Below are 25504 nucleotides of genomic sequence, written 5' to 3'. Positions count from 1 at the left end.
GGACGTGCATGCTGGAAAACCAGCAGCCGACAGACTCCCGATCAATGCTCTCAACCAATCTCCTCCTGTCAGAACACAATAGTTCAGAGGGGGAGATCGCTATACTAACTTTGCATAGTTAGTATAGCGGCTCAGATCGGTGCTGACGGGTTTTTTTTTTGGTTCAACCCACTGGGTTGAACGGAAAAAAACTAACAGTGTGTACCAGGCTTTAATAGTTCATATTTAATCAGTTTAAAGTGGACAGAGCAATAACAGATAATTACATGGTGCCCTTTGACTTATTTACAGTTTACATGATTCTGCTTTTTATATTAATTATCTTAAATTCTTGGAGTACTACTGTGATCAGATAGAGTCGGTATTCCTAACCAGGGTCCTGGGGAAGGTGTTCCTTCAGCTGTGGCTAATTAACTTACCATTTGATCGTGCTTGCTAGTTCCATGCTCAGCACCACTTGGCAGAGCCAGTGGCATGACACCAATTACCTTTTTTAGCTGACTATAAGTGTGGCATTCTAACCACCACTATAAGTGGGCATTCTTTCCACTTATCCCAAAGTAAGGGGCCTTTTCATAACAACTCCATACAGGCTAACCTTAGCAGGCATTATCGTGCACCTGAAAATGACTTCAAGGGTTTCTCTGGGGTGAAAAAATAGTAAAGGTGAAGACAGAGAATAAAAATTGTTTGCTTTTAATAACAATTATATTTTTTATTCATCTCTAAATGTTTTTACCTAATTCTTTTTGGCTTGACTGCCCATATTCAACTTTCAGTAACGACTGGCAGCCATTCACCACTCTATAATGTAAACTTTTCTCTAGATGTCCTACAAAGTCTTTGCCAACCAGGGGACCCATGTTATTGAGAAGTATTAGTGATCCAGGGGAAAGAAGTCCAAGTTCTTTCAAAGACTTCAGTCCTTCAAGGTAACCATCACTTTGAAAGTCCATTAAAACCAAGTCTACCTTTTTCAGATCAAACTTGCTATGTAAGGTATGAATTGCTTCGACTGGATGTTGACACAATAGTTTAAACTGGAAGGCAGAAAAAATGCAGTTATGGACAAAACAAACCAGGAAAAACCTGTCTTTAGAGGACTAAAATAGGAGGAGCAGGAAAAATGGAAAATAATTGTAGAGGTTCAATTTAAAAAATATATAAAAAATATATATTTTACATATATTGATATACAGACATAAATGGCATTTTAATGTCTGTAATTAAAGTGATTGTTGAGTCAATTTTTTTTTTTAAATTAAAATAATAAAGAGATTTACACTTACCTGCTCTGTGCAATGGTATTGCAGAGAGAGGCTGCTTACCTCCTTTTCATGGGCCCATGCCTCCTTCTCTTCTGTGTGTGCCCCCATAGCAAGCCACTTGCTACCTTCTCATTGTATTTGACTTGACAGCTGCAGGAGCCAATGGCTTCCACTGCTATCAGCAAAGCTTGTGAGAGCAGGAAGAGGGGATAGAAAACTTGCAGCCAGGCACAGCGCAGGAGTAATAAAGGAGGGGGGGTAACAGGCAGTGCAAGGTTCAGCTCCTTTAGAGGTTACTAGGGTTTCCTACAGCTGTGGCTGATTGATCTCCCTTTTTTTTTTTTTTTTGCAAATATTCTTTATTCAAATTTCTGGAGCATAACAAAGAAAATAAAGAGAAACCAAAAACATATGTTTCTCAACATACGGTCATATAACAGTAACATCTCAAGAGGAACCGTACATAGCATAGTATGGTATTACATAAAATGTCGTTACATAAAATGGTATTATGTACTGTAACCAACAGTACCTAATAGTGCACAATTAAACAACACAATCAGGATATCAACACAATTAGGACAATGTCCCAGCCCAAAAGTCCCATCGAGCTTCAAAGGATCGCAGCTGCAGTCTATTTATCGCTAATGCTTTTTCAAAGCGGTAGTTCATTTTCAGAAGATGGACTACCTCTTCTAAACGGGGGGGGGGCTCAGTTGTTTTCCATTTACGAAGAATAATCGTTCTGGCAGCTAATAGCACATGAGTGATCCAAGGCCTATAGGTGACCGGCATACAGTCTATTCCTATATGTAGAAGGGCTAGCCCGGGGATGGTTGGAGTATACACCCCGTATGTGTGGACATGTAAGAAAATACCCTGTTCCAGTAGCTCGTCAATGAAGGGCGATTGATCTCCCTTTTGATGGTGACACCAATGACCTTTTAAATGTCTGTAAGTGTGACATTCTTACCACCACTGTAAAGGAGCATTCTTTCCACTGAGACACTTTTCCCAATGCCCCCAATGAATTGGTTTTAGCAGAAGTTCCCTGAGATCTAAAAATTATTAGTGCAGTGTCTTTAGCAGCTTTTCATTCTTTTATCTCATTCACAAAATCCAAAGATTCTATAAATTGTCGGGGAAGAGGAGGGGCGGGCAGATCGCCTGTTGTGTATGAGAGCCAAATCACTACTCTCAGAGTGCTGGAATATAACCAAAACTATCAGTGAACCAGGAAAGAAATCCAGGACAAGGCATACACCTCCTCGTACTTAATTTTTTTTTTTTTTTTTTAAAGCCCGTAGCGTGTGAAACACACTCAAAAGACTTCACCCGGTGCATAAAAAAGTGCACACACACAAACGTGAGGAACACAAAAAGTGCACAGGGTGTGCGAACAAATGGTCTTCCCTCCGAAGAGGTAGGACCCGAACCTCGATCCCCCGGGGCGCAAGACTCCTGACAGGGATTTGAGGTACTCATGGTCTGTCTGGCCGGAACCAGACTGACCCCGTTCTTCAGGGGGACTGCCAAAACAGCCCCCACCGAGTACTAAGTGGGGCTCCCCCGAAGGGAGACCCCATGAGAGAGGGCGGACCAAGCCAAAAGGCCATATCCACCCCCTCCCAAGACTCAAGGTAGGGCCCGAGGACCCACACCCTACAAGTCGTGCCAAGTGAAAAAAGGTGATAGAAAAGTGACAAACCACAAAGAAAAGGCACACACAAACAAAAAGGTGGGGGAGGGGAAGTGGAGAGGTGAATTAGTGCCTAAGTGAAAAACAAAGGCAGGCCTTCCGGCCGGAATAAAAATTCCTCTGGTCGAAGCCAAAAGGCCTTGCCCAAGAGGCAGGTGCTTAAAAAAGTGTGCGTAGGTGCAGTGACCATGGTGCCGAAAAACTCAAGGCGAGCTGCCCCTCACCAGTGAGAATTAAGGCACCCCTGGGCTGCCACCCCAGGGGCACATACACTACGGGCTTTTTCTACCCCGGCCCAAAGGCCAGACCAAGTGTAGCCCTATCCTACCAGGAGGCATCAGAACTTTGGACAGCTTAGGGAGAACCTGCCTTCAACTGGGGACAAGCCTTTTACAAGGCCAGATTCAACCCAGGAGGAAAGGCTCCCCCACCGCCACCGCCGTTCCTTACCAATCACATCCAGGAGCAGTACTAACTGGCCACGGAACCAATCCAGTTTTCTCACTCCCTTCAAACTGGTAGGGGTGGACCCATTCAAATCAGAAGGCAACAGACCCATCCGGCTTTCTCTGACAGTGCCTACTTCCCGGTCCTCCAGTTACGCCCAGAGCGCCCCGGTTCATTTCAGCCCCTGCCGATACTAACCATCAGGGTCCATACCAACTGATAAAAACAGATACTACACTTGATCTTAGCCAAAAGGCCGAGAAAGTATAACTAAAGGCACAACTTTTTTTTTTTTTGTTTTGGATATAGTGGGATTAGAACATCTGTCAGTTTGTATTGCTGTCTGTGCCCCCGTTAGGGAGATTCACCCTCTCTATTCGTTCTGTTTACCATTATCATTGAAATTTAAAGTAAAAAGAATCCCAAATTTTGGGTTGTCTCCAGAAAAGTAATAGAGGGGAAATCTTAAATGGGTACACTAGTTATGGCAACCTGGGGGTCCCCAAGGATTTCCCCTATTTTGCAGGGATTTCTTTTCACTTCCTGTTTGGCTATGGGGCAGTAAGTGAAGGGAAATCTCTGCCATGAAATACAGATGGCAAAAATAAAACTAACAGGGATTATAACCCTCCCTTATTCTATCCAGAAGTAGAAAAAAGTTTTGCCTATACTTCACCATTATAGTACTATAACTCTGCGTATGCCAGCAAATTTTAAATGTTTCCGTGGAGTTCCTTTATAAAGGCTATTTAACAATACATGTTCATCTAAGTCTACTCTGTCCCACATGGTGGCAACACTGCTGTGTGATTTCACTGCAGAACAAAGAGTGTTGTCAATCTTTTGAGAAAGTTGAAAAATAACAGATCTATTGGCAGGATCAACAAGAAATAAAACCATTTTTATAGTAGGGGATTAATGCTTTTGACAAACAGTCTGAATCATATATGTAATTTTTTTTATTTTGGCTATAGCTAGTATTCTTTCAGTATTGGGCCTTTTGTTTATTTCCAGCTTGGGGTATGCATGGAGTTTGCCTGCTTTCTGTTCACATGAGTTTCCTCCTGAAAACCTATAGATAGGTTGAAATTTGATGACCTGGCTGACAAGGTCACCTAGCGCTCAGGGTAAAAATGACAAAGTGCACCCCCCCCCCAAAGTGTGAGCATCATGTAACAGAAAAAATCCCCCCCAAACAAATTCAGCACTAATGTGCACGCTAGCAATACCCCCGTCCCAAGCATAAATTCCCTCTGAATGCCAATATGTAAAAAATCCCCAAATTCCCCCTCTTCGTAACCCTAATCCTCCCCTCCCCAAGTCCCCCCTCCTAGCACAAATCCTTCCCCCCAAAAAGAACACCCCCTCCTAGCACAAATCCTCTCCCCTATAATTCTTCCCTCCTAGCACAAATTCCCCTAAATCCCCCTCCTAACATAAATTCTATTCCATCCCCAAATCCCACTCCCAGCACAAATCCCCCCCCCCCCATGCTGGCACAGATCGCCTTGAAAACACCTGTCAAACACCTGTGCAGCTGCCCCTCTCGCCTACCCCTTGTCCCTGGCTGTAGGCTTCCAACAGAGCAGAGCACATCAGGCAATGATTTTACTTAGTGTGCGGCGCATTGCTTTATGCATTGAGTACGTACAGTTTGCTATATCCATGTGCTGATAAACCTCAAAATTAAAACAATGGTTCTTTTTACCACGTCAGAGGCTAAGGTAGGCCTGGTTCACACCTATGCAGGTTGCAGTTTGCAGACTCTAGGTGCATTCTACATTTTTCAATACACGTTTTTGATCCATTGAAGTCTATAGAACCAAAAACCAGAAAAAAGTCCCTGGCCCTTTTCATAAAATGCACAGATGTGAACGTAACCCATAGGTAACCATGTTAAATATACTGTAGTGTGTTTCTGCAAAACTGAAAATGCACTAAAAATATGCATAGGTGTGAACCAGACCTTCGTGTCTTCAAGCTAGACATGACATTTTCAGAGCTACCAATGTAAATACCTATAACCATGTTACTTTAAAGTGTTATTTTCAGCAATGTTTCTCAATACCTGATTATTTTTGAATCCAGAAACTAGGATCATTTCCTCTGCTGATTCTGCCATGCTGTCCTCTTCCTCCACAGCATACACTTTCCCATCTGGAGGCAGTAAGGAAAGCACCCTTATGGCTGAATACCCACATTGTGTGCCGAGCACAAGAACCATTAGTGGGGAAGACTGCTTCACTGTCTCTGCTAGAAAGATGTCTGGACAAAACATTGAGAGTATTAAATCAGAGTAAAGTGCACCTGTCATCTTGGCTGCCATTTTATAAATTGACTTTATAAATAGATTTAGAATCAGTTAACCAAAAATGTCAGAAAGTTGTGACTATATGTAATGGCCAATTCCTCTCACATAGCAACTGCTCCAACAGTGTATGGGTAAAGTAGTCTCAGTGGGCATAGGTAGCTCTTGACGTGAACGAGTAAGTGTAACACCCTCTAGTGTGCTACTAGTTTTAGTGCAGGCAAATTTAAGATCTGACTCATGATATGTTTTGTGACTCAGAAATTGGGTCAGGGTTACTGCAGATCAGGCTGGATGGCTCTACAGAGGCAGGTTTCTGGTAACTCCCCCTGAATCTCAAAGCTGGTAGAAGCTTCTAGAAGTTAGTGGGTGGAGGCCAGGAGGTGCTGATCTGCATATTTGAGAGAACTTGGCCAATCCGAAGGCACAATGTCCTGCCAGGGTGGTTAGGCCAGCCCTTAAATATGGTGGAGCCATGCCAGTAGAGGAGTCAGGTGGAAGATGGAGTGCTGAAGAAGCTGTTGGTGGTCTAGGAGGGGTCCCCTAGGTCTAGGGAGGGCCTTTACCTTCAGACTTGGGCAAGGCTCAGGGAGTTCCTATTAGCAGAACGGTTTGAGAAGGAATCTTGCCTGAGAGTAGCGGAAGCAAGGATGACAGAGTGAGTGCATCTGCACACCCAGGGATTCAAAAGCGGAGAGACTGCTACATGTAGCAAGATTTCAAAAAGACAGGGCTGTTCTTAACCCTTTAATCCCTTACACTGGGAGATTTTCAGAGCAGCAGCCAGGAGAGTTAGTAGTACCCACAAGCAGAGAAAAAGAGATACTCCTACATGCAGTTTTGCAACCTTTTGTGCCATAAGGAACTTTTCCCATTCATCCTTAAATACTGGAAGGAAGGTGTGTCCAGGAAGAACAGTACAGGATCTTTTTTTCTGTACATAGGAAAGAAAGTCGTCCCCCATCTGTTGTTTTTAAGTTGGGCATCCAATAAATTCCTCTACCCTATCCAAGTTATTGACCCTAAATAAAACAACAAAAATAAAGCCAAAGGACAGACTTATTGTGTCTGTGTGCAAGTGGAAAATGTGTGTTGTCTGGCTGTGCAGGATTAGGGGAACCAATTATCAGCAGCCCTGGGGGGTAGTGCTACCTAAGCATTCTGTTCTCACTCTGAGTTTGTAGGTTTTTAGGGGGTGAATTATTGTTTTAGGAGAAGCTGTAGTTTGTTTGTTTAATGCAAAGCAACAGCTACACTAACCTTCCACAGCACTTGCCTTTTTTTGCTCCTGTATTGCTCTGTTCAGCTACTGGGAGTGAAGAGGGAAAGCCCTGTGTAAGCCTAGAGTCACAGAACTTTGAGCTTACACAAGGTTGACTATCTTCCTGCTTCCATGTGTCAAACGCCAGCACTATGACATGAGAGGAAGGGGAGTGCTCTCTATACCTAGAAAGTACTGGGTATACTGTATCACTTTGCTCCCAACAACAACTATACATCACGGTTTAATCTTTAGACTACAGTTTTTTTTCTAGGACAGGTTTTATCTAAATTGTGGCAGTGGGACAAAAAGGATAAGCAGGCCACACATGCTACAACCTCCTTTAGAGTTACAACTGTGTGCAAAAGGCCTAACCAAACAATACAATCACTTTATATATAATCAAATAGGCCCTCACACTACATAGATTTTAGTATATCTTAAAAATATTGTACAGCTAGATTGTAAAGCATGTGGCTGGCTTTAGTAGATGAGATAGGTTTCAACAACAAGTAAAGGTTGGCTCTGAGGAAGAGGGTTCTCCCTCGAAACCCGTCAGCCTTATCTACAGTGCCTTGCGAAAGTATTCGGCCCCCTTGAACTTTGCGACCTTTTACCACATTTCAGGCTTCAAACATAAACATATAAAACTGTAATTTTTTGTGAAGAATCAACAACATGTGGGACACAATCATGAAGTGGAACAAAATTTATTGGATATTTCAAACTTTGTTAACAAATAAAAAACTGAAAAATTGGGCGTGCAAAATTATTCAGCCCCTTTACTTTCAGTGCAGCAAACTCTCTCCAGAAGTTCAGTGAGGATCTCTGAATGATCCAATGTTGACCTAAATAACTAATGATGATAAATAGAATCCACCTGTGTGTGATCAAGTCTCCGTATAAATGCACCTGCACTGTGATAGTCTCAGAGGTCCGTTTAAAGCGCAGAGAGCATCATGAAGAACAAGGAACACACCAGGCAGGTCCAAGATACTGTTGTGGAGAAGTTTAAAGCTGGATTTGGATACAAAAAAGATTTCCCAAGCTTTAAACATCCCAAGGAGCACTGTGCAAGCGATAATATTGAAATAGAAGGAGTATCAGACCACTGCAAATCTACGAAGACCTGGCCGTCCCTCTAAACTTTCAGCTCATACAAGGAGAAGACTGATCAGAGATGCAGCCAAGAGGCCCATGATCACTCTGGATGAACTGCAGAGATCTACAGCTGAGGTGGGAGACTCTGTCCATAGGACAGCAATCAGTCATATACTGCACAAATCTGGCCTTTATGGAAGAGTGGCAAGAAGAAAGCCATTTCTTAAAGATATCCATAAAAAGTGTTGTTTAAAGTTTGCCACAAGCCCCCTGGGAGACACACCAAATATGTGGAAGAAGGTGCTCTGGTCAGATGAAACCAAAATCAAACTTTTTGGCAACAATGCAAAACGTTATGTTTAGCGTAAAAGCAACACAGCTCATCACCCTGAACACACCATCCCCACTGTCAAACATGGTGGGGGCAGCATCATGGTTTGGGCCTGCTTTTCTTCAGCAGGGATAGGGAAGATGGTTAAAATTGATGGGAAGATGGATGGAGCTAAATACAGGACCATTCTGTAAGAAAACCTGATGGAGTCTGCAAAAGACCTGAGACTGGGACGGAGATTTGTCTTCCAACAAGACAATGACCCAAAAAGATAAAGCAAAATCTACAATGGAATGGTTCACAAATAAACATATCCAGGTGTTAGAATGGCCAAGTCAAAGTCCAGACCTGAATCCAATTGAGAATCTGTGGAAAGAACTGAAAACTGCTGTTCACAAACGCTCTCCATCCAACCTCACTGAGCTGGAGCTGTTTTGCAAGGAGGAATGGGCAAAAATTTCAGTCTCTCGATGTGCAAAACTGATAGAGACATACCCCAAGTGACTTACAGCTGTAATCGCAGCAAAAGGTGGCGCTACAAAGTATTAACTTAAGGGGGCTGAATAATTTTGCACGCCCAATTTTTCAGTTTTTTATTTGTTAAAAAAGTTTGAAATATCCAATAAATTTCGTTCCACTTCATGATTGTGTCCCACTTGTTGTTGATTCTTCACAAAAAATTACAGTTTTATATCTTTATGTTTGAAGCCTGAAATGTGGCAAAAGGTCGAAAAGTTCAAGGGGGCCAAATACTTTCGCAAAGCACTGTATATGGACACCTTCAAGTTACTGTCATTACTAAGGATCATGGTCCTGCGGTCTCTGGACAGCCAAAGGAACTCTTTCGGTTTCTGCTTTTATATAGCGTACTCTTGTGAGTATAATGCATGATGTGGTTTTAACAATTTTCCAATGAATATTTTATGGTATTGCACTAGGTCGGTGCGCCCTTCTCTTGGTTTTTGCTTTTAGGTTTCAACAACACTTCTGTTAATGTGCACGCCACACATACCTTGCGCTGGAGTAAAAAGCATCTTCTTTATCATGCTGTTCTTTATGGCATATTCCCTAAAAGTCTGCAGTACACTGTTGGGCTTTCCATGGGTAGATTCCATCAGCACATATCGACGGAGGGCTTGCTGTGTCTTCTCATCTATGATCCATTTGCACCGTGGCTTATTATGGTATCTGTAGAACACCCAGGCTGCTCCAGCACACAAAGACACCACAATGCCAGTGGTGAGGACTGGGAAGGAGGAGTCCATGGAGATGGTCAAGTATGGCAGGCTGGCAAATATAATATAAATAATGCTGATCATATGTATGAAATTAAGGCTAAGCATGTGGTGAGAAATTTACACATAATTGATAATTTGTCACTTTCAATGTGGCCTAAAAGTGGATTTATGTGCAAAAGAAAAAATAACATATTTGCTACAGATTGTCATTAGCATTAACACAACCGTGTTTGTTTTTCTGAGTACTGTAACGTATTATAGTATTATAGTTTTATGACCTGATGACCCTCTCAGTAGATCCTTTGTTTTTAATGGAGATGCCACTTTTGCTAGACAGCTTGGCCTGTTACAGATGGAGGAAAAATAAAGTCCCAGCTGTTAAATGCCGATCAACCAACAGTGGGCATTTACTACAGTGGACTGGAAAGCATAGCTGCCAATAGTTCACACAGATAAGTGACAATGCTCCTGCTGACTTTGTAGACACCCTATTAACTTTTTCAGGAGTAGCTGTTGTAACGAAATGGCCATTGGCACACTTGCTGTTCAGAGTAGCTGTTTTTCTGTTCTCGCGTAGAAGTACAAGCATAGTAGTTGTGGCATTGGACAGTGCAGATCACAGAAAAAGGGTACATGACCAATGAAAGTGGATCTATACCATGTGATAGTTGTGGCCAATCGCTAAGGTGATCAGATCTTCAAAATAATATTTGGGGCACTACTGTTTCTGCCCATATTTAGGCATGCTCACAAAGCCACACCCCATGACAATCAAAATGTAAGCTGTATAAACAATATGTAAATGTTAATAATACCCATAGCGTTAATGTGCCTAGCTTTACATTTAAAAAGTCAAAAGAGTGCGTCAAAATGTTAGCATGACAAGGATTATAAAAGACATGAGGCACTCGAGGAAAGAATACAACAAGATTTTTGGTGTGTGTAGCACACTGTGGCAAACAGTGGGCATAGACAGACTGCACCCAAAAGTGGCTTGGGCCTAAAACGGAGGTTTTAAAAAAAAACACAGAACCACAACCCTTGCACCTACAATGTCCTTGTTACTGTGCCACAAATGACAGTCTCACAGTAAGACACATATAAACCTCAGAACAAAGGATCATTAAAAAAATTATTAATAACTATATCAAAATCAGCAGCTGCTGACATAAATAATACTTGGTCAAGACTATGTAATATAACAACCTAGTGCATATTGTGCAGGAATTAGAAGTAAGTAACACACAACCCAATTTATAGAGTCCAGTAAGCAAGGGAAGGGAGAGAGAAAGAGAGTTAGAGAAAAGAAAAAAGAAAGAAGGGAGGGGAAGCAGGGGGAATGGAGAAGGGGGAGGGGGAGAAATATAGAGGCAGGGGGAAGGACAGGAGGACAGGAAACTGGGGGGGGGGGGGGTAAGGAAGGGAGATAGAAAGTGGGGACTGAAATAGAGATACAGTGCCTTGAAAAACTATTCATACCCCTTTAATTTTTTCTCAGTTTGTCATGTTACAACGAAAAAAGGTAAATGTATTTTATTGGGATTTTATGTGATAGACCAACACGAAGTGGCACATAATTGTGAAGTGAAAGGAAAATGATGAATGGTTTTCAAAAAGTTTTACAAATAAATATCTGAAAAGTTTGGCCTGCATTTGTATTCATCCCCCTGAGTTATTTCCAAACTAAAAAAAAAAGGTTTTGCCTTTAGTTATACTTTAAAATTTACTAATATACATGTAGCAGGATTCCCAGCCATTTTGCTGAATGTGGGTCCGCCTGGGTTACCGCTAGTACCAACAGCACATTTAAGCATGTTCTCCAAGTGTGAGCACTGAGACAAGGAACAGTCCAGTATCTTTGGGTTTTTTTTGTATTTATTTTGAACTTGGATGGGAGAAGGGATGAGTGGGATACTCCTCTGGCTCAACTATACACAATTTGAGTGGGACAACTGAAAAACGCCCGTTGGCGCTGACTTGAAGCTGGCTAGATGCTAGACAACGCCGGTTGACGCTGGTTAACGCTGACTTGCTGTCTGTTAACGCTGAACTGACTTCTGACACTTTCATGTGGCACAAAGTCCTAATTAAAGCTTCCTTTACCCCTCTTCACTGAGGTAGCTACTTGTAAGAGTGCTGCATTGCTTAACACTTCAGGCCCTGCACCGGCACCCTCTTTCACACACACTTATCTTCAAGGACTAACCACTGGCACGCCCTTTCCAAGCCCTCTCTACTGGTTAGCTGGCTCCTGGATCCCTCCGACCTTCTGGAGTGGTCCCCTATCCTAAGCAGAGCCCTGGCCAGTTTACCGTACTCATGACACTGCTTTCCTGGAAACTTCTGCCCCATTAGCTCCACCCGATCCTCAGCACACTGGATCCCTCTCTGCAGCTCAGCTCAACCTTCTGTCCTTCAGGCTGACCACCAAGGAGACCTTCTCTAGCGCTGACAGGAGGAGAGACAGCCGTCACACTCCTCCTGGGACTCTGCTTCCCGCCAAAGACACCCCTCAGACTTATACCCCATCCCAGGATGCATTGTGGCAGATTCTGCCCTCTGGGATAGATATAAGCCCTGGTGTGCTATTGATCATGTTTCCTCCACTGTCCAATAAGAGCCCTCGTTGGACACAGTGGGGAGACTTTCCAAGCTCAACAGGCACACCTGGGAACACATGACAGCCTAGCTGAACAATCAGACTCCCCTGATAAGCAGGCAGGGCCCCACTTATGGTTTTCCTAGCACCTACTTAGGAGGGTGCTACATCCGCTAAACTCTTTCTGACAATACTAGTTGTCGGGCTGCTTTGCCTCACCATGTCTAAAGGTTGCCACACACTAGTAGATTTTGGAACAAACATTCGTTTGAACCTTTGTGCGAAAATCAAAATTATCAATACATTTGTTGAATGCGGTATGAAAGTTCTTCAACATTTTAGTTTGCTTTGTTACATTCAATTTTGGAATTAATGTAACGTCCCAAATAAAAAGCACATACACTCTTACTGCGGTCGAAAACAAACGCGCATTCAACCCCACTAACAATTAGACATTTGAGCAAACATTCCTAAAATGAAACCTTTTTAACTATATTTAACTTATGCATGGCCAGCTTTACTTAATGACTTGAAAAAAGCCTGCAGTGGATCAAAGTCAAAGAAATTGTCTTTGAAGAATTATCTTGGCTCAGCAGCCAAGTGGTAGTAAAGTCCTATTGGACTCTTCTACCTTCAGATGAGCTTATAATAAAGCTTACCTGTAGGTACAAGGAATATCCCCTAATTGTACACCGTTAAGGAGATATTCAGTGTCTCTGTCTCTGGTGATGACCCCACATTTGCTCTGAAGGAACAGAATACCCATGCCATTCCTTCAGAGCCCTGTGCCGTAAACAGTGAGTCCCGGTCCATTCAAAGGACTGGAGCCTGCGAACCCAGAAGGAAGACCAGGTGAAGACAGAAGCCAGTACTGACAGCACCCTGCTGGAGAGCTTCATTTCAAGGTAAGTCTTTCATAATGTGCTATTATGCGATGCAAGGAGAAGATTTGTTTTTTTTTTTACTTTACTTACGCTTTAAAGAGTAACTCCACTTTTGTTAAGAAAAAAACATTCTCCTCAGGGTGATCTATGTACATTGCAGGGATTTTAACAAACTTTGTTGCAGATTCATACATGTTACTGCTCCTGGAAAAAATGCTCTTTATTAGATCATGTCTTGTGCAGGACTGATTCTGAATGGGGGTTACTAATTCATTACAAGCAGCTGATGCACTTTAACTGCTTTCTGCCCGCAATAATGTCAATTGACAGGCTGGCGGGAGCATTCTTGTTCTAGGTGGACGTCATATGATGTCCAACCACTCTCTCCACACTCGCGCGTCTGTGGGGCCTGCAGCATGGCGATCGTTGGTGCGCTCTGTCCCTGGGACACAGCGCATCACCAATTCCAGTAAAAAGCCAATGATGAAGCTCTTTACCCATGTGATCAGCGGTGTCCAATCACAGCTGATCACATGTAAACAAGGAAATGACGGGTAACAGCTTTCCTCTCCTCACGCTAACAGCTCATAACGAGAGGAGAACCGATTAGCAGTATTTCCTCACAGGGGAGATCTGCACAGATAATCAGGGCACTGATCATCAGTGCTCTGATTATCAGTGCAGCTCCATCAGTGCCCAGCAGTGGTGACACTCAGTCCACATCGGTAATACCAATCAATGTCAATCAGTGCCCATCAGTGATGCCAATCAGTGCCCATCAGTGCCTGCTCATCAGTGCTGTTTATCACTGCCCATCAGTGCCACCAATCAGTGCCCATTAGTGCCGCCTATCCGTGTCACATATCAGTGCTCATCAGTGCTGCCTATCAGTGCCCATTAGTGCTGCACATTAATACCTCCTCATCAGTGCCACCTCATTAGTGTCCATCAGTGCCCTTCATCGCAGCCTATCAGTGCCTGTCAGTGCAGCACCATCAGTGCCGCTTAAGTACCCATCAGTGCACCTATCAGTGCCCATTAGTGCAGCCTCATCATTACACATCAGTGATAGAGAAAAAATTCTTAGTTGCAAAATGTTATAGCAGAAACTAAGAAAAAAAGTTTTTTTTTTTTGTTTTTTTAAGAACCCATGAGCACAAGGCATTAGCTAACCTCTCATCAAAGTCTTTCCTGTAGTTAGCCATGTTTTTTTTAGAAAAAAACGAGTTTAAATGCTTTTAGGAACGTCAAACAGTTGGGTGTTGGGTATAAATTTATTTTGTTAGGCCCCTGCATGTGCCTTTTGTTAGGCACATGCTGTCCGTTTGTCCGTTTTTCATCCATCCGTTGACGGATGAAAAACGGACATCAATGTATCTCTATGTAAAAACGGATGACAACGGATGATCATCAGTTAACATATATTTTCATCTGCTTCTGTCAATGTCCAATTTTGTGAACGTATGAATGCCCTATTTTTCATCCGTCAAAAAAACGGATCGGACGAAAAACGGATGACAACGGATGACAACGGATGAAAAACGGATGAAAAAATGGATGACAACTGATGAAAAACAGATAACTGACGAAAAATGGATGAAAAACGGATAACAAGTGACGAAAAACGGATGAAAAACAGATAACAACTGATGAAAAACGAATAACAACTGACGAAAAACGGATGAAAAACGGATAACAACTGACAAAAAACGGATGACAATGGATGAAAAATGGATGGAAAACTGATACATTTTGACGTGACTGAACTGATGAACTGAACGGACCGTATGTGTGAAAGGGGCCTTAGCCAGAATTCTGGCCACTGAAATTAACACTCAAGCACTTGACATGCCTTGTGTTAATGCACGTTTAGGCCTCATGCACACTGGACGTTTTTACAGCTGCTGTTAGCAGCGTCAGACGTTTTTTTTTGCAGCTGCAGAACGCCCATCCATGTTATTCTATGGCCTCATGCACACATAGAGCTTTTAGGAGCTCCAAGTGGCATAGGCGTTTTACAGCTCCAAAAAAAACCCAGGAACTGTGGGTTCAGGAGCTCCAGCGTCAAGCTGCAAAAAACGTCTGACGCTGCTAAAGGCTCCATAACGTGGCTTAACGTGCGTTAAGCCACGTTATACGTTTTTTTTCTTCCATTCAAAATCAATGGCTCCCTACGGGAGCCTATTGATTTGAATGGAAGTCACACCGCAGGTCGGATCAGGGTGATCCGACTTGCGGTGCGACCTGCACTGTGAGAATCTTGAGGGGGAACTCCACGCCAAAATGGGGAAAAAAATGGCGTGGGGTTCCCCCCCAGGGTTCCAAACCAGGCCCTTCGGGTCTGGTATGGAATTTGAGGGTAGCCCCACGCCGAAAAAACGGCGTGGGGTCCCCCCCAAAATCCATAACAGACCCTTATCCGAGCATGCAATCCGGCATGCCAGGAAAGGGGAGGGGACGAGCGAGCGGCCCCACCCCCCCTGGATCATACCAGGCCACACGCCCTCAACATGGGGGGGGGGGGTGTGGGTGCTTTGGGGCAGGGGGGGCTCTGCACCCCGCACCTCAAAGCACCTTGCCCCCATGTTGATGAGGACAAGGGCCTCATCTCCACAACCCTGGCCGGTGGTTGTGGGGGTCTGCGGGCAGGGGGCTCATCGGAATCTGGAAGCCCCCTTTAACAAGGGGGCCCCCCAGATCCCGGACCCCCTCCCTATGTGAATGGGTATGGGGTACACTGTACCCCTACTCATTCACCCCATAAAATGCAGTGTATGGAAATAACGACAGGAGACGTTTTGGAAAATTTATTAAAAAATCTTCATCCGGCTCTTGTCCTCTCCGGGGGTCTTCTCCTCTCCGAGGGTCTTCTGCTCTTTTGCTGTCCGCCCTTCTTGTCTTCTCCTCTCCGGGGGTCTTCTGCTGTCTTCTCTCCGAGGATCTTCTGCTCTTTTGCTGTCCGCCCTTCTTGTCTTCTCCTCTCCGGGGGTCTTCTGCTGTCTTCTCCTCTCCGAGGGTCTTCTGCTGTCCGCCCTTCTGCTGTCCAATCTTCTTGTCTTCTTCTCTCCGGTCTTCTGCTCTTTTGCTGTCAGCTGTCGGCTGTCCTTCTTCCTCCGGTCCTCCTCCGACGACGTCTTCAGCGATTATGCCGGCCTCTGGTCTCTGCAGCTTATTATATAGCCATTAGGGGCGTGGCCGCCAGATGACGTCATCGGGAGACCACGCCCCCTTGTGTCACAGATGACGTCATCTGGCGGCCACGCCCCTAATGGCTATATAATAAGCTGCAGAGACCAGAGGCCGGCATAATCGCTGAAGACGTCGTCGGAGGAGGACCGGAGGAAGAAGGACAGCCGACAGCCGACAGCAAAAGAGCAGAAGACAGGAGAGAAGAAGACAAGAAGATTGGACAGCAGAAGGGCGGACAGCAGAAGACCCTCGGAGAGGAGAAGACAGCAGAAGACCCCCGGAGAGGAGAAGACAAGAAGGGCGGACAGCAAAAGAGCAGAAGACCCTCGGAGAGGAGAAGACCCCCAGGGAGGACAAGAGCCGGATGAAGATTTTTTAATACATTTTCCAAAACGTCTCCTGTCGTTATTTCCATACACTGCATTTTATGGGGTGAATGAGTAGGGGTACAGTGTACCCCATACCCATTCACATAGGGAGGGGGTCCGGGATCTGGGGGGGCCCCCTTGTTAAAGGGGGCTTCCAGATTCCGATGAGCCCCCTGCCCGCAGACCCCCACAACCACCGGCCAGGGTTGTGGGGATGAGGCCCTTGTCCTCATCAACGTGGGGGCAAGGTGCTTTGAGGTGCGGGGTGCAGATCCCCCCCTGCCCCAAAGCACCCACACCCCCCCCATGTTGAGGGCGTGTGGCCTGGTATGATCCAGGGGGGGTGGGGCCGCTCGCTCGTCCCCTCCCCTTTCCTGGCATGCCGGATTGCATGCTCGGATAAGGGTCTGCTATGGATTTTGGGGGGGACCCCACGCCGTTTTTTCGGCGTGGGGCTACCCTCAAATTCCATACCAGACCCGAAGGGCCTGGTTTGGAACCCTGGGGGGGAACCCCACGCCGTTTTTTTCCCCATTTTGGCGTGGAGTTCCCCCTCAAGATTCTCACAGTGCAGGTCGCACCGCAAGTCGGATCACCCTGATCCGACCTGCGGTGTGACTTCCATTCAAATCAATAGGCTCCCGTAGGGAGCCATTGATTTTGAATGGAGGCAGAAAAAACGCTGCTAACAGCTACTGTGGCCAAACGTGCAATAACGTTAGTAGAAAAAGCTACTGAAAGCACGTTTTTACAGCTGCTGTTTCCCGGCGTTATGTAAACAGCTTTGGAGCACGTTTTTATGACGCCCTGTGTGCATGGAGCCTTAGAGTTTTTTTGCCAAGACACAGCTGCTCCTAGACGCACTGGCTGTAGGTTTTTTTTTTTACTCTAAACGCTTCTGCTTTTAAACTCCTCTAAACTCAAAATGTGTGCATGGACATATAGGCTAATATTGAGGGGCATTTAGAGGTAAAAAAAGAACAACAGACGCCCCTAAAAGCAGCATTAAAAATGTTGTGTGGGAATGAGCCCTAAATTATAATACCGTTTCTATAGCAAGCATAGTAGTAAATGCTAATTTTCTTTTTCTTATTTGCTATATTTTTTTTTTTTTTCACAAAAGTGGAATTACCCTTTAAAACAGTGTTTCTCAACTCCTGTCCTCAGGACCCACACAGGCCAGATTTTAAGTATTACCTTGGGGAGATGCAGACTAGAATGCTGCAATCACTGAGCAGCAAATAATATGACCTGTGATGTATTTCAGTTATCTTGCAAACCTGGCCTGTTAGTGGGTCCTGAGGACAGAAGTTGAGAACCACTGCTTTAAAAAGTAGGGAAGCCAATGCACAACCATGACAGAAAACCAACTAGCGGCCACTTGCCGACTGCCCAACTGTAAATATAGGTCATAGGTCCTCCTTAAATACTGGGGTTTGGCAGCAGCTAGCTAACATAACCCTGGTATCTTTATTTACAGCAGGCAGCTGCATTTCCGATAAAAATGTGCCAAGGTTCCATCGGCGCATTTGCCACGGGATCATTTTTTAGGCGGCGGGAAAGGTTCCCCCCTCCTTCTTCGTCACGGTGTCTTCTGGGCTTACTGGAGCCATCAGTAAACCCGGAAGCAATCCGGTCCAATCAGTGGCTGGGCGGGAAGTCAACTGAGGACAAGATGGCCCTCACTTGGCTCTATGCCCTTGGAGGACCGTAGCGACTTCTGACGTCACTACCGGTTCTCGGCCATCAACTTTTTTTTTCTTAACCAATTACCTATTGGACACTTTTACCCCCTTAGTAACCAGACCAACTTTCAGTGCTCTCACATTTTGAATGACAATTACTCTGTACCCATATTCAATTTTTGGCCTTTTTTTCACACAAATAGAGCTTTCTTTTGGTGGTATTTAGAGCCCATTCAGACTAGCGCGACTTGTCAGGCGACTTGTCAGCCTGACAAGTCGCGGTCGGTCGCGGTCCATTGAGTAGTACAGGACCCGTTCTAATAGGAGCGACACAAGTTGCTCCGACTTAGAAAAAGGGTCCTGTACTACTTTGGGGCGACCTGGGAGCGACTTGCATAGACTTCCATTATGTGAAGTCCCTGCAAATCGCGCCGAAGTAGCGGTGCACAGCGGTGCATATGACTTCACAGGTCGCCCCCCAAAGTCGGATCGCCTCAGTGTGAACCGGCTCTTAATCATCACTGTTTTTTTTTTTATTTTTTGTGCTATAAATAAAAACAGACAAAAATGCATTTGTTTTACAACACTTTCTGTTTCAGTTTTAAAATTTAGCAAATTTAGTAATTTTTCTTCATACATTTTGGCAAAAGGTTATACTGCTACATATCTTTGTTAAAAATAACCCAGATAAATATATATTTTTTGGTCTTTGTGAAGGTTATAGAGTCTACAAGCTATGGTGCCGATCATTGAAAATTGATCACAACTGATGTACTGCCGGCCTATCTCATTTCTTGAAACACTAACAAGCCAGGAAAGTAGAAATACACCCCCAAATGACCCCTTTTTGGAAAGTAGACATTCCAAGGTATTTATTAAGAGGCATGGTGAATTTTTTGAAGTTGTAATTTTTTCCCACAATTCTTTGCAAGATGAAGATTTTTTATTTATTTTTTTTCTCAAAATTGTCATACTTGTAAACTACACCCCAAAATACATTCTGCTACTCTTCCTGAGTATGGCAATACCACATGTGTGAGGCTTTTGCACAGCCTGGCCACATACAGAGGAACAACATCCAAATAGCACCTCCAGGCATTCTAAGAGCATTAATTACACATATAGTTTGGAGACTTAAGAGGACCCTGGATCTCCTAAAAGCTGGGTATTATGCCACAAGTGTTATTGACCTCTTAAAATGGGGTCAATATGAGCTGGTAAGAAACCATTTTAGCCTTTGGTGGTGGTGGCGGCGGTGTTATCAGAGCTTAGCTATGGTGACGGAGAGTGGTGTTCATCAATTCAAGGATTCCTTAATATTTAACCTATGGACTGTTTTCTGATCTTTATGGACATTTATTATTAGAGCAACTTATACTTTTTTCTGTTTTGTATTGTGTATATCTCATGAAATAGTTGCAGCTCACTTTGATTTATTGATATTTGCACTAGCGCGGTATTTTTCTTCTTTATATCATTTTCTGACAATCTATTACACTTTTGAAGGCCCTTTAGCACCAGGACAATGACCCCATTTTGGAAAGTAAACACACCAACACATAATCTAGGAGGCATTATGAGTCTTTTGGACATGTCATTTTTTTCCACAAGTTTTTAGAAAATGTGGAAAGAAAATGAAAACATATATATAAAATATATATTTTTTTACACAAAGTTGTCCATTTATAAGATATTTCTAACACATCGCATGTACAGTCAGGGAGGCACATATACAAACTGTTGTAATTCCTTCACCATTCACCTGATTTGGATGTAAATACCCTCAAATTAAAGCTGAAAGTCTGCAGTTAAAGCACATCTTGCTTGTTTCATTTCAAATCCATTGTGGTGGTATATAGAGCCAAAAATATAAGAATTGTGTCAACGTCCTAATATTTATGGACCTGACTGTACATAGCAAAAATTACACCCCAAAATACATTCTGCTACTCCTCCTGAGTATGACGATACCACGTGTGAGACTTTTACACAGCCTGGCCACATAGAGAGGCCCAACATTCAGGGAGCACCGTAAGGTGCTCTGGGGACATAAAATTACAAATTACATTTCTGACCACCCATTACATTTTTGTGAGGCATTGTAGGGCACTGATAAGTGCTGTAGTGGCACTGATGTGGCACGGATGAGCAATGATGTGACATGGATGTGGCACAGATGAGCATTGATGTGGCATGGATGTGGCACAGATGAGCACTGATGTTGCATTGATGTGGCGTGGATGAGCACTAACATGGTATAGATGTGGCATGGTGACGGATGATCACAGACGTGGCACGGATACGCACTGACGTGGCATGGATGTGGCACGCATGAGCACTGATGTGGCATAGATGAGCACTGATGTGACATACATGTGGCACAGATGAGGACTGATGTGGCATAGATGAGCACTGATGTGGCATGGATGTGGCACGGTTGAGCACTGATGTGCCATGGATGTGGCACAGAAGAGCACTGATGTGGCACGGATGTGACATGGATAAGCTTGGATGTGGCATGGATGAGCACTGATGCGGCACGGATTAGCACTGATTTGGCATGGATGAGCACTGATGTGGCATATATGAGCACTGATGTGGAATAGATGTGGCACAGATGGGCACTGATGTGGCATGGATGAGCACTGATATGGCATGGATGTGGCATGAATGTGGCATAGATGAGCACTGATGAGGCATGGGTGGGCACAGGTGAGGCATGTATGTGGCACAGATGGGCATGGATGAGGCAAAGATTGGCATGAATGAGGCATGATTGAAACACGGATGAGGCACAGATTGGCATGATTTAGGCACATATGAGGCATGACTGAGGCATGGATGGGCATGATTGAGGCGTGATTTAGGCATGATTGAGGCATGGATCAGGCATGATTGAGGCTTGGATGGGCATGGTTGAGGCACGATTAAAGCATGGATCAGGCATGATTGAGGCACGCAACAGGCATAATTGAGGCACGATTTAGGCATGGATCAGGCTTGATTGAGGCACAGATCAGGCATGACTGAGGCACGGATCAGGCACGATTGAGGCACAGATCAGGCATGATTGAGGCACAGATCAGGCACGATTGAGGCACAGATCAGGCACGATTGCGGCACGGATCAGGCATGATTGAGGCATGGATCAGGCACGAATGAGGCACGCAACAGGCATGATTGAGGCACGCAACAGGCATGATTAAGGCACATATCAGGCACGATTGAGGCACAGATCAGGCACAATTGCAAGGATCAGGCACGATTGAGGCATGGATCAGGCATGATTGAGGCACGGATCAGGCACGATTGAGGCATGGATCAGGCAGGGGTGAGCGGTGCTTCAGTCTCTCTTCTCTTTCGCGCGCTGTACTGATTGGTGTGTACAGCCTGCGAGGAGAGGAGAGAACTGAACCGAACATGCGCCGGTTTGTTGGCAACTGTTCGCTCCGTCATTGGACGGAGCGATCACGTGGTAAAGGGCCGCTTTTCATGGGCCCTTTACCACGATCCGTGATGCGCTGGGTCCACAGGGGGTGCACAGGAAACGCGGTTCTGGGAGGACGTCCCTGTATGCCCTCCCAGAACTAGCTGACTGAGCCGCTGTAGCCGTCATTCGGCTGTCATGCTTATTTCTATTACAAGGGATGTTTCCATTTCTTGTAATAGGAATAATAGTGATTACATTTTTTTTTTAAAGGGACAGTGTAAAAATAAAAATTAATTAAATAAGAAAAAAAAATTAAAGCGCCCCATCCCTCCGAGCTTGCGTGCAGAAGCGAGCGCACATGTAAATCGTACCTGCATATGTAAACTGTGTTCAAACCACACATGTGAGGTATTGCCATGATCGTTAGAGCGAGAGCAATAATTCTAGTACAAGTCCTCCTCTGTAACTCTAAACAGGTAACCTGTAAAAATGTTTCAAGCGTCGCCTATGGAGATTTTTAGGTACTGTAGTTTGTCGCCATTCCCAGTGTGCAAATTCAAAGAATGACATGTTAGGTATCTATATACTCAGCATAAGATCATCTTACCCATTATACAAAAAAAGTGGGCTAACTTTACTGTTTTTTTTTTTAATTCAATAAAGTGTATTTTTTCCAAAAAAATTGTTTTTAAAAGGCCGCTGCACAAATACAGTGTAACATAAAATATTACAACAACTGCCATTTTATCCTTTAGGGTCTCTGCTAAAAAAAAAATAATATATGTATATGTATATATATATATATATATATATATATATATATATATATATATATATATATATATATATATATATATATATATACATATATATATATAATGTTTGGGGGTTCTAAGTAATTTTCTAGCAAAAAATACTGATTTTTACTTGTAAACAGCAGATGTTAGAAAAAAGGCCTGGTCTTAATGTGGTTAAAAGGAGAGGTCAACTATGGCGGCCTACATAACTCTAAAGGCCTGTACACACGATAAGAAAATCTGTAGGGAAAATTCATCCGACGACCGATCTGCCGATTTTCGGATTGTTAGTATGCTGCTTTCGACAGCCAACTCCGACTTTTCGGCTGACAAAATCCTGATGTGCAGGCTATAACATTTTTGTCGATAGTCAAAACAACGTCCGATTTTCGTCTCGTTAGTACAGATTTCGACGGAAAAAAATCTTAAGAGCAAGACTAGGCATGCTCAGAGACGAAAGAACACATACAAAACAATCCAACACATGACATCACTTCTGAAGTAGAATTCTGTCGTACGGGAAAATTCGTATGAAAATAACCTCTTCACTTTCCACATCAGACTAGCATGCCACAAAAAACGAACGACAGATCGTTCAATAATCTGATCGTGTGTACGGGGCTCAAGGCCCCTTTCACATGGGCTTTCCGATCAGGTGTGCCTGTCAGTTTTTCAGGCGGACCTGATCGGATGCTCCATGCAGCCCTATAGAGCAGCGGATGTCAGCGGTGTAGCTGCTATCCGACCTGATCCTGTCTGTGAAATTCAGATGGATGGAAACCCTATTTTCCATGCGTCTGGAGGATCAGATCGGACAGGATCGGATGAAAATGGACAGGTGGTCCGTTTTTATCCGATCTTTCATAGAGGACAGATCTGACAGCTGTCTCTGCAAAGTAAAGCCCCGTACACACGTACCGATTGTCGGCCGTAAAGATTCGGCCGACGACCGATCGGCCGATTGTAGGCTTGTTAGTATGATGCTTCCCGACAGCCGACAGCGCATTTTCGGCCGAACAGAATCTGTCGTGCAAGCATTAAAATTTTTGTTGGCCAACACCAGAACGGCCGATTGTTCGCAAGTCAGTACAGATTTCGGCCGACAGACAGCAGATTTGCAAGACTGAGCATGCTCAGAAAAGAAAAAAGACAAGGAAAGTTAACCATCACATGACATCACTTCTGCAGTCGGCTGTTGTTCGTGTGCAGTCTTTTGCACTTTTCAACAGACACGACAGCCCTCGGACAAAAGACGGCCGATCGTTCGGCCGACGATCGGTACGTGTGTACGGGGCTTAAGAGGAGACGGACCTGTCACCCGCCTGCTCAGCAGGGATCGGCGGATCGATCCCCGCTGAGCAAAACTGAGTCCGCCGGGCGCACCGCTCGTGTGAAAGGACCCTTAAGCTGGATACACACTATACAACTTTTGTTGTTAGATTTCCTTTATATTTACCTTCAACTATGTAGTGCAAGGGCCTGACGGATTGCATACAAATTGAAAGTGTTTAGATTTGACCTCATATTATATGGTTTTGGTAAATCTAAAGGAAAAAATCGAAAGACAATTGTATAGTGTGTATGGCCCATTAGTTTCTCCTGCTTTATTCTACACAGTGATAGTTTCTGTGATTAGAAATTGCAGTGCAGTCCCTAGTCTTCCTGCTTTCCCCTCCCTCCATACAATGAGTACATACACCTGGACTATCTGAATGTGTGTGTAATTAGGAAGAATCTTCTAGGAAAAAATCTATTATGAAAAGATTTGGAATGTCTCCCTTACCAAGCTGGAGACTTGTGTAGCCTTTGGTCAGGAGGCGTCTGTGTCTTACAAGCAGGAAGTCTCCTTCCTGCTAGTAAATATATAACATACCAGAACAGTATATGACAGGTAGAAGCTATGTGTGGGAGGGAAGGAATAGCTTGTGTGAGAGGAATGGTGAACCTAACAACAGGTTCCAGTTTTCTCTGCAAAAAACAAACTGTATCCAAGGTAAATATGATTCCTGTTTATGCTTGCATGTCTTAGAAAGAATGCAAAACAATAAAATTCACTAATGAACATTCAATAGCCGTATACTTGTGTAATCTTGTTCTGAATACAGGGTTTGTAAAAATTTAAAAATGCATTTCTACTATTTATTTTTTTTTAGGAAGGAAACCGCCAAGTGACACAGTGCTGCTTCTCCAGTAGTGGCAATAGAAAGCCAATTAGTACGAGGAACAGTCTTGATCTCCAGCATAGGTGTGCGCACTGCGCAGCCTATTGCATTAGGGTGTGCACCCCAAAGTTCAAACACATATGCATGTTTGTGCATGTGTTTAAATAATGATGGTGTCAGTAAAGCAGTGGATGGTATCAGTAAAGCAAAGATTGGTGTCTGTAGAGCAGTGGATGGTGTCAGTAAGGCAGAGATTGGTGTCAGTAGAGCAGTGGAGATTGGTGTCAGTAAGGCAGAGATTGGTGTCAGTAAGGCAGAGATTGGTGTCAGTAAGGCAGAGATTGGTGTCAGTAGAATAGTGGATGGTGTCAGTAAGGCAGAGATTGGTGTCAGTAGAGCAGTGGATGGTGTCAGTAAGGCAGAGATTGGTGTCAGTAGAGCAGTGGATGGTGTCAGTAAGGCAGAGATTGGTGTCAGTAGAGCAGTGGATGGTGTCAGTAAGGCAGAGATTGGTGTCTGTAGAGCAGTGGACGGTGTCAGTAAGGCAGAGATTGGTGTCAGTAGAGCAGTGGACGGTGTCAGTAAGGCAGAGATTGGTGTCAGTAAGGCAGAGATTGGTGTCAGTAGAGCAGTGGATGGTGTCAGTAAGGCAGAGATTGGTGTCAGTAGAGCAGTGGATGGTGTCAGTAAAGCAGAGATTGGTGTCAGTAGAGCAGTGGATGGTATCAGTAAGGCAG

General features: G+C 44.1%; 1 protein-coding gene across 1 annotated transcript; it reads right to left on the bottom strand.

Annotated features, from left to right (window-relative positions):
* Positions 1 to 725: 725 nt before the first annotated feature.
* On the bottom strand, positions 726 to 24445 carry LOC309555046 (transmembrane O-methyltransferase homolog; the record flags this gene model as incomplete). The annotated part of the gene is made up of 4 exons (XM_082256865.1): positions 24389 to 24445; positions 9428 to 9702; positions 5483 to 5679; positions 726 to 1040 (listed from the first exon to the last, which is right to left on the bottom strand). Exons 2-4 carry the CDS (start codon positions 9678 to 9680, stop codon positions 726 to 728), a joined length of 765 nt encoding a protein of 254 aa, XP_082112991.1. The 5' UTR covers positions 9681 to 9702; positions 24389 to 24445.
* Between the last annotated feature and the right edge of the window lie 1059 nt (positions 24446 to 25504).

Source organism: Pelophylax lessonae, assembly GCF_965119305.1.
Source record: "Pelophylax lessonae genome assembly, chromosome: 4".
Lineage (NCBI taxonomy): Eukaryota > Metazoa > Chordata > Amphibia > Anura > Ranidae > Pelophylax > Pelophylax lessonae.
This window is presented reverse-complemented; position numbering and strand designations above follow the sequence as displayed.